Source organism: Perca fluviatilis, chromosome 12, assembly GCF_010015445.1.
Source record: "Perca fluviatilis chromosome 12, GENO_Pfluv_1.0, whole genome shotgun sequence".
Classification (NCBI taxonomy): domain Eukaryota; kingdom Metazoa; phylum Chordata; class Actinopteri; order Perciformes; family Percidae; genus Perca; species Perca fluviatilis.
In genome coordinates this window covers 19,944,466-19,963,073 of record NC_053123.1, presented here as the reverse complement: position 1 = coordinate 19,963,073, position 18,608 = coordinate 19,944,466, and the positions used below count along the sequence as shown (strand labels likewise).

At 39.3% G+C, this 18,608-nt stretch overlaps 2 protein-coding genes across 2 annotated transcripts; one reads left to right on the top strand and one right to left on the bottom strand.

The window, feature by feature from the left end:
• Positions 1-4,209: 4,209 nt before the first annotated feature.
• On the top strand, positions 4,210-9,844 carry pdzk1 (PDZ domain containing 1). Its single transcript, XM_039817227.1, has 8 exons — positions 4,210-4,313; positions 5,838-6,047; positions 6,800-7,013; positions 7,767-8,099; positions 8,190-8,386; positions 8,465-8,686; positions 8,757-9,074; positions 9,631-9,844. The coding sequence occupies exons 2-8, from the start codon at positions 5,841-5,843 to the stop codon at positions 9,673-9,675; spliced, it is 1,536 nt and encodes a 511-aa protein (XP_039673161.1). The 5' UTR covers positions 4,210-4,313; positions 5,838-5,840; the 3' UTR covers positions 9,676-9,844.
• A 31-nt stretch (positions 9,845-9,875) lies between these two features.
• Positions 9,876-18,206, bottom strand: si:ch73-390b10.2 (Golgi pH regulator). Its single transcript, XM_039817228.1, has 14 exons — positions 17,956-18,206; positions 16,562-16,621; positions 16,274-16,377; positions 16,082-16,188; positions 15,863-15,964; positions 15,634-15,754; positions 15,397-15,477; positions 15,190-15,299; positions 14,998-15,086; positions 11,762-11,854; positions 11,538-11,633; positions 11,158-11,247; positions 10,974-11,039; positions 9,876-10,874 (listed from the first exon to the last, which is right to left on the bottom strand). Exons 1-14 carry the CDS (start codon positions 17,995-17,997, stop codon positions 10,668-10,670), a joined length of 1,368 nt encoding a protein of 455 aa, XP_039673162.1. The 5' UTR covers positions 17,998-18,206; the 3' UTR covers positions 9,876-10,667.
• Between the last annotated feature and the right edge of the window lie 402 nt (positions 18,207-18,608).

The window sequence follows — 18,608 nt, the reverse complement described above, 5'->3', positions numbered from 1 at the left end:
CTACTTATACAACATCTACCTAAATGTCTTATAAAGCTAACAACGGTGTCCGAGTTAGTTAATGAGTTAATGAATATTTGTGAAGATTAGGGGTTTCGTTAGCTGCAACTTTCCTTTCAATCCTAGCTATGTGTAGCTACGGATAGTTAGCTTCATTTTCGGCGTAATTCGAGTATATTTACAGTTTGAATTTCATCACGCCACTTATACAACATCTACCTAAAGGTCTTATAAAGCTGAGTCTTTTTTAAGCGAGAAATCAACTATATAAAGCTCAAATATGGGCCGTTTTACAAAAATGTATGGCTAATTGCAAATTTGGTAAGACTGTGTGTCGGAGTTCAGCCGCCGGTGCTGCCTCGCCGCCCGGCCTGCCTTCCTTCACAGACCCCGGCCTTCTATGAGGTACTTGGAGCTCCGTCACGGCTGGCAGCCCACAGCATGGACTACCAAACGCCGCTGCCCTGACAGAGCTCCAGGGCCTGCAACTCCCATCTTCCTGCTAGCTAAATGGCGCGGTCAGCGAGCTTGTTACACCAGCAATCTCTTACCACATGTTACACACATGTCACGCCACTTATACAACATCTAACTAAATGTCTTATAAAGCTAACAACAGTGTCCGATTTCAAGTTAATGAATATTTGTGAAGATTAGGGGTTTCGTTAGATGTGACTGTCCCTTCAATCCTAGCTATGTGTAGCTACAAATCACGGACAGTTAGTTTCATTTTTGGTCGTAATTCAAGTATATTTACAGTTTGAATTTCGTCACACCACTTATACAACATATACCTAAATGTCTTATAAAGCTAACAATAGTGTCCGATTTCAAGTTAATGAATATTTGTGAATTTCAGAGGAATTCTAAGAGGAGGCTAGCTAGTTCTCATTGATAGAGCTACATCCAGCCGCAGGCTCTATCAATGAGACTCGCGGACAAGAGACGTTTATTTCCCCAATCGTTTGTTTAAATAACTCAACACATTATAATTACACAAATTAAAAGATTAACTGGAACCTGTGGTAAGAGATTGCTGGCGTAACAAGCTCGCTGACCGTGCTCTCACTCACATACACCGGGCATTTAGCTAGCAGGAAGAGGGGAGTTGCAGGCCCTGGAGCTCTGCTATGACAGTCGTTATTCAACTATGACAAGGTCAAATCGGTTTTGCATTCTATCACCCCTTTAAATATGCAAAGAAACATTACAATTATATGTTACCTTGGGCTAATTATCACTACTACAGGAATAATATGTTTATATAAATATGTTTTTTTCTTTATGACAGCCTGATTTCAAGATCAATGTATTCCAAAAATGAGTTCCGACATCAAACATTTTCAACAGTTTTGTGCTTGATGAAGCGTTCCACTCAGATAATAGAGATACTGATTTTAACAGTTGGTTATTCAACTGAATTCAATTTTCAATTCAATTTCATAGTATCAAATCATAACAAGAGTTATCTCAAGACACTTTACAGATAGAGTAGGTCTAGACCACAGTATTTTCACTCACAATTCTAGTGATTCCCCTATGATTATGGTGCAACAATAAATGTAGATAAACAGGAACCCTAAATCAACCATACAATAACATATGACAATTAAAGCTGCGAGCAGCGATGGAAGGGCCCTCGCGCCTCTGCGCGCGTCGGGGTTACCGGCGGACGCCGCTCCTTGCGACCGTGCATTTGCGCGGCACTCAGACGCCGCAAATCGTCAACAATGAAAAGGGAACTCCCCGTCGAGTTCAACGATACCTCACAAGACTCTACATCATACGGTTCATTAGCTGTGAAAAGGGACGTGGCTAAAGCATAGGGGGCGGGTCAAACATCACCAATTAAAAAGGAAGTCTGTGCTGAGTTCAATGATACCTCACACAAGGGTCTGCATCAAACGGGTCATTACTTATAAAAGGGGGCGTGGCTAAAGCTTAGGGGGCAGGCCAAACCATCACCAATAAAGAATGAAGTCTCTGCTGAGTTCAATGATACCTCACACAAGACTCTATGTCATACGGTTCATCAGCTGTGAAAGGGGGCGTGGCTAAAGCATAGGGGGCGGGCCAAACCATCACCAATGAAGAAGGAACTCTCTGCTGAGTTCATTGATACCTTACACAAGGGTCAACCTTAAATGGTTCAAATGTTATGAAAGGGGGCGTGGCTTAAGCTTAGGGGATGGGTCAAACCATCACCAATAAAGAAGGAACTCTCTGCTGAGTTCAATGACACCTCACACAAGACTCTACCTTAAACGGTTCAAATGTTATGAAAGGGGGCGTGGCCTGCGTAAGTGGGCGTGGCCATATTATAGGGGGCGGCTCAGTATCACACGTAGACCACACATTCTGAGTTTCATGCAAATCGGATGATGTTTGTCATATAAGGCAGATTTCCTGTTGCCAGCGGGGGGCGCTATGAATCGGACAACGTACACTCGAGTTACACCCACTTCCTGTTTCGGTGGCGTAGCGCGCACAATGGCCGCCTACGGCCACGCCACACCCTATGACGAAAAGTTTTTTTAAAATTTTCATTTTAACTCTTAAGATGGCACAGACCGTTTATGTTGATCGGAAATCTCTTGGAGGAGTTCGTTAAAGTACGACATGTGGAAATGGCCAAAATTGCACTAATTTCGAACTTTGAAATCAAAATGGCGGACTTCTTGTTGGGTTTAGGGTATGGCTCTAATGACGTTTTTTGTACATCTTGACATGTTACATATGTGTACCAAGTTTCGTGAGTCTACGTTAAACGCACTGCAGGGGCTCAATTTTTTTAACTTTCTAGGGGGCGCTAGCGAGCTATTTTTGTGCACCTATTCCCGAAACCCTTAAAATACGTAAATTTTCACCAGACTTGATGCGACCGCCAAATTTGGTGAATTTTTGAATATGGTAAGCCCCTCAAAAAGCCAATTCATTTGACGGGAAAAAGAATAGAAAGAAAGAAACAATAATAATTCCTTCAGTTTCAATAGGGCCTTCGCCGCTGTCGGCGCTCGGGCCCTAATAAGTAGTGACCACTAAAAAGTTTAATTACAACTACATCTGGGTTTAGAGTGCAATAATTATTCTCCCTGGAGGCTGTTGGAAAGAAAGGATAATATCAGACTCCTGTTAATCGAATTCAGAGAGCAATTATTAATCAGAACCATGCTACAAACAAGTCTTGCACAGTAATGAATTAACTTTTACAGTTTGCAGATTTGTTGTGCTTGGCTTTGGTTGAGTTTTTGTCACCTTTGTCCCATCCCAAGAACAGCAGTATCGCAATAAGCCATTTATAACCAAAGGACTCTCCCATAGTTATCGACCACAGCAACCATAATCCCGGAGAACTAAACTACACCCTGAACTTTGTGAACATTTTGGATGTTGTTTGATTTACTTTTATCAAGGCTTTTTTTATCAGTGATGTGTCAGTGATGGTTTGTCTCTACATGATGTCTTAAGTTCCATGTTTTAGAAGAAACATTGTCATGCAAAACAGAGTAAAAAAACTCAATTTTTGCTGCTTTTGTTCTCGAGTTGTTTGAATTGTTTTTTGGTTTATACATTGCTGCATATTCTGTACATTACCCCTGTGAGACAATAAAGAGCTAATGTGAATTAAAATATACAGTTACCACAATACCATTCAACAGAACCACAGCCTCCTAAATGACCATGAAACTGATTTATCAGCTCACTAAAACAGTTGAACATACACAACCTTCTGTAAGGTAGGGCTTATTGTAGGGCTGTTTCTCCAAGCTCTATGCATATAAGTTTTATTTCATGTTAAGAAAGTATGCTCGTTGGTACACCAAGAACACACCAAATTATATTGTGTTCCTGTGCTCAATATAGCTTAAAGTAATGTGATAGTGTTAAGATCTGCAGTAGATTTAACTGCATACTGATTTTTGTTCCACAACTCAGACAAAACAGATTTACAGCAATAAGATTTATGCAAATGTCTACACATGATGCATTTCCCTAGATGTATTGCTGACTGTGATGCAATCATGATTCCTGACAATGCTTATTGCCACCTGCGTCATGTACCTTTGACCACCAAGCAGATGACTGTTTCTCGGGTTGTACAAGGCCATCGCCTCCTGAGACATTCCTGACACAAGACGCTGTTAAATAACTCAGCCTTTAGGCTCACCTTTGGCCCGTCAAAGTCCCTGCAAAGAGAGGGAGAGTGGGGAAGGAGGGAGAAGGAGGAGACAGGTTGAACACACATTAGCTAACGCCAGGTAGTGACAGGTGAGCTCCTCCTTTGGACTAGGACACTGAGCACAGACGAGCTGGTGAGTTTAATTAAAAAACACTCTACTATACTGTTTATAGTTTTACCTGAGATTTATGATCACATATTATATCATTATTTAACATATAAAGCAGGGAACATTGAAAGGCCATTTTTTTAAATTACATCATCAGATTTTGATATAGGCACGATGGACAGGCATGAGAACCAGAATAAAACATTTGTTGTTTTAATTTCTTTTCCTCTAATATAGTATTTTTTTATTATAACTGAATCATTTTACCATTTGAGGTGTCTAAAAAATACAGAGCTGATAAAGGGATGCAGGTATAAATTGCTTAGTTTTAAGGGGTCACACAAGCCTAAAAGTTTGGGAACCACAAACATGCAGTACAATATAAATTCTTCTACTATATAAACTTGGTGGATGAGAGGACTTTTATGAAAGCAATGTAGTTATCTTGAGGTGTTTGTAAATGTAATTCTGATACGGGATCTATTAAGCCTATGTCTAAAGTGCCCTCTTGTGGGCATCTTTACAAATTTGCATTAAACTTTTGCATAAACCCCCACAACTTTAAATTCTAGAGGACATTCCAAAGTTTTCAGACATTCAATATGGCAATGGGTAAATGTTTGTAAAAATAACATATAGGACTTCTATATTTTGGTCATAAAAGTCTTGGGTTTGAATATTGCACTTAACACAAGCAACATGTGTTACACTCCTGCACAGTAATAAATGTTGGTTTTTAAGTTAAACTATAACTACTATACTAAGGAGAAAGGTTAGGGGAAAAATGAGGATTCAAGGTTTTTAAGATTTAATAAATTGCATGAACTGTACTTGGAGCACATGTCATCATGCACACATCACATGAAGGTGCAACGCTATCCTACCATAGATATAAATACGGTTTCCTACAATAACAATGCCAGTCAGAAGGCATACACACATCCTTTATGACCTTTTAGTGTGGCAATAATAAGATGATTACAGTTACATCCCTTACTTTGAATTTAAAGTCCAGGCTGTCTTTTAAAGGAGAGTCCTCACCACAGTCAGCTGTACCTGCTGTTAACCATTAATGCCACTGGAGTGCTGACATGGAAGATTAACTTTTCATCTGAAGCTTTCAGCACTTTTATGGCTCATTTAGGTCAAGGGTTATCTGCTATTACAGTAAGTTCCTGTTTAAAGGGTGACAGTGGTGTCAGGAAAAGGGGGAGACAGAGGACGGATTTTTTTTAAGGTTATAAATAAATCCAAAAACTGCAGCTACTTCTTTACTGAAGGGTTAGATTAACATATTCAACATAGCACTTTACTGTTGTCTATATGTCTCGTTTATCTATGTATATCACAGCTTCAAGATGCCTATAGTCTACAGCATATGTTAAAAGTATTTTTGTTTGTCATTGAATTTATTTTGGTCATATTTGGAGATGAATGTACTAACTATAGACAGCAAATTGTGTTCACTTCAGTAAAAAAATGCCAGATACTGTAAAAGACAATATAGTATTTGTGATTGTATATATGTAACCATTTCCTTCATTTTAGGACATGGCTGGGTACAAGTCGAGGGTGATCTCTCTAACCAAGAGGCCGGGTCATACATTTGGCTTCTACTTAAGGGTGGAGCAGGGTGAGGAGGGTCACCTGATTCGCTGCCTGGAAATGGGAGGTCCAGCTGAACTGGCTGGCATGAGAGATGGAGACCGCATCCTGCGGGTCAATGGAACATTTGTTGATGGACTGTCCCATTCAGAGGTAAGTAGGATGTGGACTAACCACAGTGCATTAATTAAATCAATAATATGGAGCCCAGGAAATGATAATATGTAGTAAACAACTAAATATGGACTAAAAAGAACTATAACACTTCACACTGTTCCTTTAAAGTGAGCCAAAACCATAAATTCAGTCTACTCACTACTTAGACCTTTTTAGTTTAGTATATTTGACATTACAAGAAGAGACATTAAATCTACATTGAATCACACACAAATAGTCCAAGACTTTGTGGTCCTGGATGAAGACAAGAGACATGCACTTCAAGATGGTTGATGTTATGAAGACAGGAGCCTCGTGTCTGTGAACATTAGCTTGCCGTTGCTAAGATGTCTTAGCTACTACTTACAAGAGTGGTATGGAAAATTGGAAATGATGCGTAGGTAGAATAAAGAATAGATAATCGATAAATGTGTGTCAAGACCCAAAATGAAATAGGAACAGTAAGGAGTCGAAAAAAAATAAACGAGCTAGTGAAATATAGATGGAAAAGAGGTTTGGGGGTGGCAGTAGCTCAGTCCGTAGGGAGTTGGGTTGGGAAACGGAGGGTCACTGTTTCAAGTACCAGTACAGACTGAAGTACAGAGTGTGGACTGGTAGCTGGAGAGATGCCAGTTCACCTCTTCGGCACTGCCAAGGTGCTCTTGAGCACTTCATAGTCTGATGGCATTATTCTGTGACAGGCATCTTTCTTAAAACCCTTCTGCTGTGTCTGTGTTCCCCCGGGACAGGTGGTGGACAAGGTGAGAAACAGCGGAGCATCAGTCACCTTCCACATCCTGGATGAAGCTTCCTACATGCTAGCCAAAGCACAGGGATTGGACCTGTCCAACCCTCAGAGCACACCAGTTGCCAATGGTGTGGCCAAACAGGCTCTAAAACCCAAACTCTGCTACCTGGTTAAGTCCAGCTCAGGCTATGGGTTTTCTCTTCGCTCAGTCAAAGGTGAGCTGAGGAGGCAGGGTTAGGCATCTGCAATCTAGGAGGTTCTCTAAAAAAAAAAGAGAACCTTTAAAAAGCACTAAATGATGACGGACAAAGAAACCGGTTTCATTTATCTACCCACTACTATGTGGGGTGGAACTGGATGATAAAATAAGGTTACAACTAATGGCTTTATTAATGGTTAAAAACATTTCAAAATTCTTTATACAGTAGATTAGGAGCAAGTAATTAATAAGAACAACTTTTGGGTTTGCAAGATGGTGAAATCTGAAATTGGTTCATTTATATTCTCCCCCAGAAAGACACCTTTTTTGTTGTACGCCATTTAGGTCTTTATATCAGACTTTTTCAGAGTTTTACTGACCTTCAGTGGTTGAACTTCTAACCTTGCTGCAGTGTTGTACAAGTGTACTCCAGGACCTCGTGACATCACTATTAGGTATGGTTACAGGTGCAAAAGAGCACACTACTGACTACACCAAACCACACTACACCCGAGGGAGACACAGGCTTGAAACAGGGCTTCAAGCAGAAACAGAGATATCGTCTTTTTTTTATTCCATACATTCTTCTCCCTTGTCAAAACCTGGCGCCTACATAACCCACAATGCAACTTAACCGACAGTTTGGTCGGAGATTCGGGTGTGTTATAGGCTACTAGTAGTTGCTAGTCACACATTGCCAGATGTTGCTAATGTGTAATATCTCTGTTTGGATATTTTCTCACTTTATCTTCTATAACATCTTTTCTAGGTGAACAGGGTTTGTTCATGACAGAGGTGATCCAAGGAAGCGTGGCTGACAGGGCCGGGGTCAATGTCAACGACCGCCTGCTGGAGATCAACGGGGAGAGCGTAGAGGGCTCCACACACGAACACGTAGTGGACAAGATAAAGCTGTCTGGCAGCAGCATCATGTTCCTGCTGGTTGACGAGGAAACAGACAGACACTACAAGAACATGCGTATGAAGATAGGAGCATGGTTAGCCACAGCCAAGTATCTCCCACACAAGCCACGTGTCATCAACATGACCAAAGGACCTGATGGCTATGGCTTTCTGCTAAAGGAGGAGATCAACCTAACAGGCAAGGCCATTTGTTAATATTAGAAATAACTGGTATTTTAACGCAGAGAGTAGGCTGTGTTTTAACAGTGTGCTCATTAACTCCATGCAGGCCACTTCATTAGGGATATATACAGAGGCAGCCCAGCAGAAAAAGCAGGTCTGAAGGAAATGGACAGACTAGTATCTGTGGATGGAAAGGAGGTGGACGGCTGCAGCCATGAGCAGGTTGTGGACAAGATCAGGCTGAGTGGAAACAAATGCTGCCTCCTAGTGGTGGACAAAGACACGGACCAAATGTATAAGCAGGTGTGTCCGGGTGCCACTGTCAAACTTGAATATAGACCACAGACAGGCTATATAATGTCATTGCTGTGTTCCTCACAGGGGAAAGTGTCTCCGATGCTCTTCTTGGAGGAGATGGATTCCAGCTCACCGCCAAGTTATACAGAGGCCCTCAATTTACCTGCTCCTGTCCGACCATTCACACCTGTTCAGGGGAGGAAGGAGGAGCTCAAGCCTAAACTGTGTAAGATGGAGAAGACCTCAGCAGGCTATGGCTTTCACCTTAACAGCATCCAGGGGGTGCCTGGACAGTACATCAAGGAGGTAAGAATGAACGCCCGCCCTTTAATAATTACCATTTCAAATCAAAGTGGTGACACATACTTTGTTTCAGGTGGTGAAGGGTGGAGCGGCTGACAGGGCAGGTCTGGAGGATGACGACATTGTGGTGGAAGTGAACAGAGTAAATGTGGAGCAGAGCAGCCACGAGGAGGCGGTGGCACTGATCCGCAACAGTGGCAGCTCTCTGGAGATTCTGGTGGCGAAAAAGAGCGTCTATGACCAACTCAAAGCTAAAGGAGTGGCCATCACACCGCTGCTCCTCGGGGAAACATCTTATGCTCAGATCCACACTGCAGACACTACTGCAGAGGAAGTAGAGAGGCATGAGGAGGCCAGACCTGAAAACCCAACAGAACCAGAAAGAAAGAGGGTGAGTGGTGCTTTTTAAATGCCCACAGGTAATATTTAACTAGCCATGTGGCTCTAGGGATGGCAATGTGGGTTTGTTGGTCAGTGGTGGTCCAGACTGAAATATCTTAAACAACTACTGGATGGATTGCCATGGCATTTTGTAAAGACATCCATGTTTTTCAGACAATGAATCCTAATGACTTTGGTGATCCTCTGACCTTTCCTCCAGCACCACCATGAGGAGAACATTTGTGGTTTTGAGTGAAATGTCTTTGAACTATTGGATGGCCATGAAATTTCGCACATACATTTCTGTCCCCCTCAGGATGAATTGGAACAACTTTGGGGATTTCTAGATGTTTCTTTAGCCCCATCATCAGGTCATACTTTTAATTGGTTTAATACTTTGGTTTATGACCACATACCTGCAAAATCAATGAGCCTCCCATGAGCCTCAGCTATACTTTGTGTTTTGTGCCAGTTAGCAAACTTGCATGTATCATGTCATTCCTCGTTTATCTTTTCAACCTAGTTTTGTCTAAAATAATTGTGATTTTATTTTTTCTCTCTTCTAGACCACATCTTCTTTATCTCAAGACAGTATCGATGAGAGACTCTGAGATGCCACAGAAAGGACACGCTCCCTGATTTGGCCTTTGTCAATCTAATGTTGATCCACCCTTTTTTTAAACAAATCAGCTCTAAAAGAAAAGACTTTTGAAATTCATTATCAATATCTCAACCATTGCATGATAGTAGCGTGTGTATTAAAGGGCGGAGACAAAAAAACATGTTCTTACTTAATACTTTGTCTTCTTTCGATGCAGACAGTAGATTTACCGTAGATGTGCAATGATCTGACTAATGTGCAATGTCTCCCAAACCTGAGATCACCAATGTTACTAAGATATCTACAGCCTACAAAGCTCAAAGGGGCTGTAGTCACACTGCCTGTGTGTTGTGATCTGAGCTTCTCTGTTCTTTCTAGCTATTAATGCTCCCAGTAAATACTGTACTTATTTATGCAAAGATGCCTTTATTTAATGTTCTAAAAATTAAACTTTGTTGTTCCCAATTCTAAAATAAAAGTACATAATATTTCCATAAAACTCAAATAAATGAAGACATACTATTTTAATTAAGTTTTTTGTTCCCAATTAAATGACAATTCGCTTCAGTATGCAGATCATGAGTGATCTTTTCTTCATATAGTCCATTTACACCTCAGTAGGAGTAAAGCAGGGATATCTTGTGAACAGTCCAGCTCCAGTGTGTTTAGACAAAACAAAGGAAAATATAATTTTGGCCAAAATAATGAGAATTTAAGAGCACAAAGAACAAAGTGTTTGCATTTGCAGGTAAAATTAACATTCCTAATAGTAATATTTGTTCTATTAGATTCAATTCGAAAAACTCCACTTTCAAAGCTGTTTCCTAATGTGCTCCAATAGTCCCCCATCACTTGCATCCAGCAATCAGCCATTCCTGATTCAGGAACAGACAGTCCAGATAATTATGGCCCATATGTATATATTTAAAAAAAAAAAAAAATCCAGATTCAAAGTCACCCAGGGGCCAGGAGTTACATCCATTTGGGAAAAGATGTATGGGATCAGAGGGCCATGTGTTTCTCTGGGGACTGCTTGTGGGCGAGATAAAGAAAGAGGATGCTGGACAGGGCGCTGACCAAGAAGATGACGTCAAACCAACGGTGGTAGAAGTTGAACTGCAGCTCTCCCAGAACCTCTGTCACAATTGAGCGATACTCCAGCGGCATGCTCATACGCATCAGCAATACGGATGATACAAAATACATCCCCTGGTGGAGTGAGACACAGATGGAGAAAGTTACGGTTTTTACCTGTTGTTTACAGACTGTGCTCCGTGTCATAAGACAACAATAAAGCAACGCACTCACCATAATCTGAGCGAGAACAAGCACGATGACATTGGAGGACTTGTTGCTTGATATTGCATAGAAGAACTATAAACCAAGAAGCATTAAATCTTTGGTTAAACAGTATCGTTGAACTATCTCACAGATTTATTTGCCCCAAGATCTGTAGCCATTTCAACATGTATCGTGTATGCAATAGTTTTACCTTAGTGAGGGTGATAAGTAAGCCACGAATGGATGTAACGATTATTATTCCCACCAAGATGAAAGAGATGTGTTGGGACCAAAACTTTACCTGAGAAAGAGAGAATATGAAAAACAAAGCTATGATAAATTAGTAGGGACAGAGGACTTACGATCTGCATTCATCATTTATTTATTTACACTTAAACAAAATGTTCTGTGAGTGTGAGCTATATAATGCAATCAAATAATTGCCAACATGGGAAAAGATTGAAGGCGATCAGGTTCACTGCAGAGAAAGCAGGCAGAGAGATGATAATGGGCTGATAACAGCAATTATCTTTACAGGAGGTAATGCAGTGTGACATGTGCTTATTCTGCAGGTGTGTGTTTGTGTCTTACATCAAACTGGATGCCCAAGTAGTTCACTGTAATTTCAATACCCCTCGTCACTGGATCCGTCTTTCCAACTCGATCAAACACAATGTTTATTGTGGCCTGTGATGGACAGAAGAGAGATTTTTAAAATACATTTTTGAACTACATTTTGAAGAAGAAAAAAAAGAAGAAGAAAAAAAATTTGATTATGTAACTGGACTGTAGCAGTCAATTGTTCATGTTCTCACCATGAAGATTTTCCAAACACAGTAGATGGAAAAAAAGTAGCCGAGGACATTGAAGTATTTCCCCTGGAATGTCTTGGAGTACTCAATTCGCTCCTAAAGATAAGGAAAGGTGGTAATTTGGTAATTAGCTAATCATTTATCGCATGTAGGCAAAAGGGGTAATCAAAATGGGTGTAGTGTACATAGATGTCTGTAATGGCAGTCAGGGGCATAGCCTAAAATTTCAGTTTAAACAATGTAATCAGGCACTGATTTGAGTGAAAACTAGGATTTAGGATTTCCAGAGGATTTTTGCATCCGATCTTTATGAACTATGTTATTAGCCAAAAGACCTGACAGCATGCGATCAAAATTTGATCTTTTATTTAATTTTCTTTTATCAGGTCCTATGATGTAATACTGCATGTGATAATATATAGTGGCAATAAACCTGGCTCAAACTGCAGAAGGGGAAATTCTTGACATTATGTACAGAAACAGATTTGTATTATGTCACAGAGTTTAGGCATACACATGGAAAATGCTGTGTTAGGTTAGAGATTGCAAAGTTTAGCTAGGTTTGGTGTGGTTGAACTAGGGTTGGACGATAAGACGAATATATCGTGATTGGCTGAGTACATAGCTGATTGTTTTTTTTTGTCAGTTTATTGGGGGGTGTTGTTGGGGTGACGGTGGCCAGTTGGAAAATCTTAACATATCGCCCAACCCTAGGTCAAACCAGCATTAATCAATAATATTTATATTACCGTTTAATCAAATTATTCTGTATAATGGCAGAGGGCTCCCTCACAGTAACACAATTACATTGAATTAAGACTGCTGAATTAAGAGTTTTTTAGCTTTGTTCCATTGCACCTCCGTCAGAAAAAAAGGACTCAAGTGTACGTCAGTTATGTCCTCTTCAGTTTTCCGGTCTGCTTATAACTAGCTCTATAATCTTTGACTGGCCCATGCCCTCCTCAGCAGAACTGACCACACTGCCTGCTGTAATGATCAACTGAGGAGGTGGGGGAGGGGCAAACTGCAAACACAAGAGGTGCATAATAACTGAAGGAAAACACAATCAATCATCCACACTTGTATCCAGATTGCCAGCTAAGACAGCTCCAAACTGATAACATTCAGCAATTAAGAATTTGTTTTGGGAGACAGGCCGTTGTTGACTGATTCTCAGGAAGGACAGACCGTCTTGGATATTTAAAGAAACTGCACCACAAGTTATATAGGAGTCATAAAATAATCAGACCTATCAACTGTGCAAATCAAGACACATACCACTAAATAAGTACGCTTAAACTTGTAATAACTGATGTTTTTGGCCACTTGGGAGCAGAAAAAAGCTGTGAACACAACGTTGACATATCATCACCTGTTAAGTTGATATGGCGAACTTGTTACTTACAGTTTTTTACAATCACTTTGCTACTAATTTCAGAACCTTGACGTCATTTTTCAAAACTCTAGACACAAAACTCACAACCAATGATCAAAATACACATTTTTACACATGGTTGTATGGAAACAGACAAACAATATTCCATGTTTAGATCATGAAAGTTTCAAGATACAGAGATTCATTGTCACCAGTTAGCGTGGAGCATGAACCAATTAGAATACAGTATCTATGGATGTAATATTTCATCATCATTCTTTACTGTACTACTGTTTACCAGACACTGTTTCTATGGTCCCATGTACTACCTTTACTGTACTGTACTACTGTTTACCAGACACTGTTTCTATGGTCCCATTTACTACCTTTACTGTACTGTACTACTGTTTACCAGACACTGTTTCTATGGTCCCATGTACCAACTTTTCAGACTATTTACAGTATTGACAGTATTGCACTGTATGGATTCAGGCCCTTGGAATTGCTTGTCCAATTCTTCCAACTCGCTACTGATGATTGAGATATATAATTTACAGTCGTGAAAAAATTAGGACACCCATGCTAAAGTTGACTAAAAAGAGGAATAAAAAAATCATCTTTTGCAAATCTTAATGCCTTAATTAAAAAAAATGAGGAAAAATCCAATCTTTAAGTACACCAATTTTCTTTGTGAATGAATAATGTATCGTAAATAAATAAATGTTCTTCCTTAAAATACAGGGGGCATAAATAAGTACACCTTTATGTTAAATTCCCATAGAGGCAGGCAGATTTTTATTTTTAAAGGCCAGTTATTTCATGGATCCAGGATACTATGCATCCTGATAAAGTTCCCTTGGCTTTTGGAATTAAAATAGCCCCCCCACATCATCACATACCCTTCACCATACCCCCACATCATCACATACCCTTCACCATACCTAGAGATTGGCATGGGGTACTTTCCATAAAATCATCTCTCAATGCAAATGAAACCATCTATTTCATTTGCATTGCATCCAGGTAAGTCGATTGAGAACAAATTCTCATTTGCAACGACAACACACACACACATACATACATACATACACATATACATATATATATATATACAAACAATATCATATATATTATATATATATTATATACATAATATTATATATATTTAACATATATTACATATACTCTATTTATATATTATAATCTTTTATTCATTATTTAACATAATAATTATATATATATACATATATATATATATATAATACATATATATATACATACATACATATACATATACATATATATATACATACATACATACATATATACACACATATATATATATACACACATACATACATATATATATACATACATATATACATATATAATATATATATACATACATATAATAATAACATAATACACACAAAACACACATACAAAAAACATACAAAGAAAAAAAATAGGAACGAGGAGCCAGAACGTGGACTGTACAAACACACAACAGAGGAAATATGGATAGCAGGTGGTGGACCACAGTAACCCAGCATGATTGGCAACTACCCACTGATGAATGGAACGAGACACCCAGCACAGAAATGACACAGGAGAGTGAAGAAATAGCATGGAAAGAGACATGGAAAGGAACTGGGTGGAAAGCTGCATAAACGAAAAAGCGTATACAGGAACTAAAGCAATGGAAAGAAAGTAGATTAACACACATAACTTCAAAGATAATATGCCCCAGCTTCTTATAGAAAGAAGCACAGTTTGTGTGTGTGTGTGTGTGTGTGTGTGTGTGTGTGTGTGTGTGTGTGTGTGTGTGTGTGTGTGTGTGTGTGTGTGTGTGTGTGTGTGTTACCTTGGTGGCTTGCAGGTCCACAGTCTCAAGAAAGAGTTGCCGACTCAGCTCCTCTAGAGCATCAACCTCCTGCTGGATCAGAGATAGGTCTGGGGGGAAGGAGTCAAGGCTGACTACAAATAATGTGGACAATTAGTGCATAGTTATCTGGTGACTTATTGGGACCATACTGAATATAAGTGTAAAGGATACTTTCGCTGCCTGATTGTGTAGAGGTAACACTCTTTATCATGCCCCAGAATCCTGTCTGTCTGTTCTGGTCTTCCCCACGCTGGTACATCTGCCTCCGTGTCATGGCAATTCTACGCACACGCACACAAAATTGTAGTGGCACAAAAATGTGTTTTATTCATTTTATTAAAAAAAGACAATGATAATACATCCACTTGTTTTACTCACCGTTTCTTCTTGCTGAGAATCATGTCCATTGTCTGTAGCAGTCGCCTCTCCAGAGCAAGGATGTCACTGTCTGTTACATTTCTGTAACAGAAGCATCAAAGCAATGGCAGCATGTGTTATGAATACAAGGAAGTGATTGGGGATAGTAATGTCTGATGCATAAGCAGACTCAGATTACCAGGCTGTGTGATATGGCTGCTGAAGGTAACGTTTGAGAAAACCACAGGCTGAGCTCACCTGAGAAAATAGGACATGTACGTGTAGGGACAGTTGACCGCACCAAACCCAGACAACAGAGCCATGAGGGTGACTCCGATCACACCAACACGACTTATTAGCTGCTCAATGGACAGGATGCCTAAACAAAAGACAACAACAGACTGAAAACAGCGACTCTCACATTATTAGAAAAAAAGTCATAAACGAGGCATAAAGGGGCCCAGAGAGGAGAAGGATGCACACTCACCATGTTTTGGACTTAGGATGGGGAATGGGTCTCCCAACTTCCAGAAGAAATACATGAAGGTAAACCACACCATACAAGCGAACAGAAGCTTCTGTCTCTGCACTACACAGACACAAAAATACAGCTTTCTGTGACACAATGTGTGAAATAACATCTGCCAAACAGCATCAATCATTTTTAGTAACAGTATTTTATTTTCAATACCCAGAGTCAACTTACACAGGCGTATGTTACTGACAACAAAGTAACCGATGTAGAAAGGCACCACAAAGATTAGGACCAGCAGTATCACATACAGATTCAGCTTCCAGTGAAAATACCTAGAGCTGTAGCAACATGAGGGTTAAAATTCTTCATCTGCAAAAAAACAGCAATAAAACGCAGTTATAGGCCACAAAAAAATGTACTTACCTGGTACTTAAGGCACCCAGGATCTCAAAGATGATGAGCTCAAACATGGTACATGAAAAAGCAAAAGTGACAGAGAAAACCACCTGGACAATGTACTGTCGCACCTGTCAACAAACACAAAAACAATCAAGACTTCCAGTGTTTGATTAGTCCTACAACTCTATTGGTGATGACTTGGAAATGCACCCATGTGTTTTTCTCATTGGAATCATTATTATGCCTGGGCCAGTAGTCAACACATCCATCCTAGTGGTCATTGTAAATAAATGCTTTGTGATAACACTGTACCTCATAATCTTTAAACAGCTGCCGCATGAAGAATAACCAGCCAAATCCAAAGAACAGCACCTATGTTGGAATAAATGGGATGGGAATTATTTTGAGGAAGTAGAGAAGGGATCAAATGGCTTACTGGCACAGTCGAATAGAACAGAACCACCGTTAATGTTTAATGCTTTTCCTCCAATGACAAGTTAAAATGTTTGGTGTGAAAAGGCCTACTGGTAGGCCTGTACAATATCAACTTGCACAATAAACACATAGCAAAAGACACTAAGGGATTGTTTTAGTTAGATGAAAGAGAGTATCAGTAGAAAACTGCAGTTCAATATGTAACTATCATTCTTTTTTAATGGTGCCTTTCATGTTCAGTTCAATGTTCAATTTGTTCAATAAAATAATGCTGAAAATAATTTTCCTTCAGTTTTTTTTAATTCAACAAGCATTTTTTGTATTTTATCAGTATACTAAAAGCAGCAGAAAGGCAGAACTGAGTACACTTCACTATCTGTTTATTTATCACATTTATCACGGAATAGTGTTACTGCAATATTCAACAACGTTGTCACGTATTTCCCTGCCTCTTTACCAACTTACACCTCAGCACAACAGTTAGGTCACACATCCAAAAACAAATTGACCTAAAAAAGGACTAACAGGTAGCGATAATAAGCGTTAGTATCGATGCTAACGCTTATTATCGCTACCTGTTAGTCCTTTTTTTTGTCTTTAAAAGTGTTTGCATAATTCAACATCACATTACAAAACAGGATTGGAACATTGTTACTGTATGTAACATGCTACCTGATGGACATTGATCAGAAATGTTGCAATATACTTAACAGTATTTTTCGCTAGTTTAGCATTGAGTACTTTCATAATGCACAAAGATTAAACTAAAACATTTCACGAACTGCCGTGAGACTGGGTTGGGCCACAACTTCTCATCCACATCGTGTCCATTCTTGCAGTACATTAGGAATCAGTCAGGTTGGTCCTGTTTTGTTATCTTAATACTGTAGCTATGTCTATTTACGTATAGAGCCAAGTAAGAAATCAATTCATGAATTTACGCATGAAAGATGTGTAAAGGCAATTAAAAGTCACTCACAATAATCCACATTGTGCTGACGTGTGAAGTGTAGTATTGTATCAGTATTAGATATGGGTGTAATCAATTGTGAAAAATACAAGTTGACTACTTTCAAGATGTCTCAAACCTTGGAATTGATATTAAAGACATATCAAAACTTCTATAGGACGCACAAGAACGTAGTTCAAGATACTCACAGAGCTAACGTTACGTAACGTTAGATAACAGTTAACACAACGTTAGCTTACATGCGCTGGATATTCTTGTTCAGTGAAAGAAATACGTGTCGACTGTACAAACTCATCGTTACCTGTGAGGTGAACATGATGACTGAGTCCACCAGAAACGACATGATGAGGTTTGTATAAACGGCCTTTAGTCCGCAAAAGAAACTAACCGTACAGGTGTAGCAGGGTCGTGGACAATTTCAGTTCATGTTGGTATGAAAAAAAAAATCAGCATTGAAATGTTCGCTCATCTTAGGAGGATTTGTTGTTCAGCTGTCAAGTTACAACCAGACAGTAGCCCATGTTAGTACGTCAGCAAAATGAGTCCGACGAACACATTTCCGTCGCAAAACTGTGACGCCTCACACAAAAAACGGAAAAGTAATTTATAAGATTTAATCATAGACTAACAGTCTATGGATTTAATAGATGTCTTAATACTTTAAAACATTTGTAAATATATTTTTGATTAATAATAAACTGTGGAACTTAGTTACTTTATTTAACGTTGTAAGGGTTTTTGCTGAATCGTTGATATTCCTAGCTACATTAATAACATTTTCTGCCAAAGCTAGAAGAGTTTATAGGTTAATGTTAGGTTGTTTTACATAACTGGTTTGTATTTTTTGTTATCACTACTGCAGATAGCCTTAACTACAAGCTACTACAATAAGATATGTCTAACATTTAATACATTTTATACATACATATGCATTACACATTTATGTAATGCTTA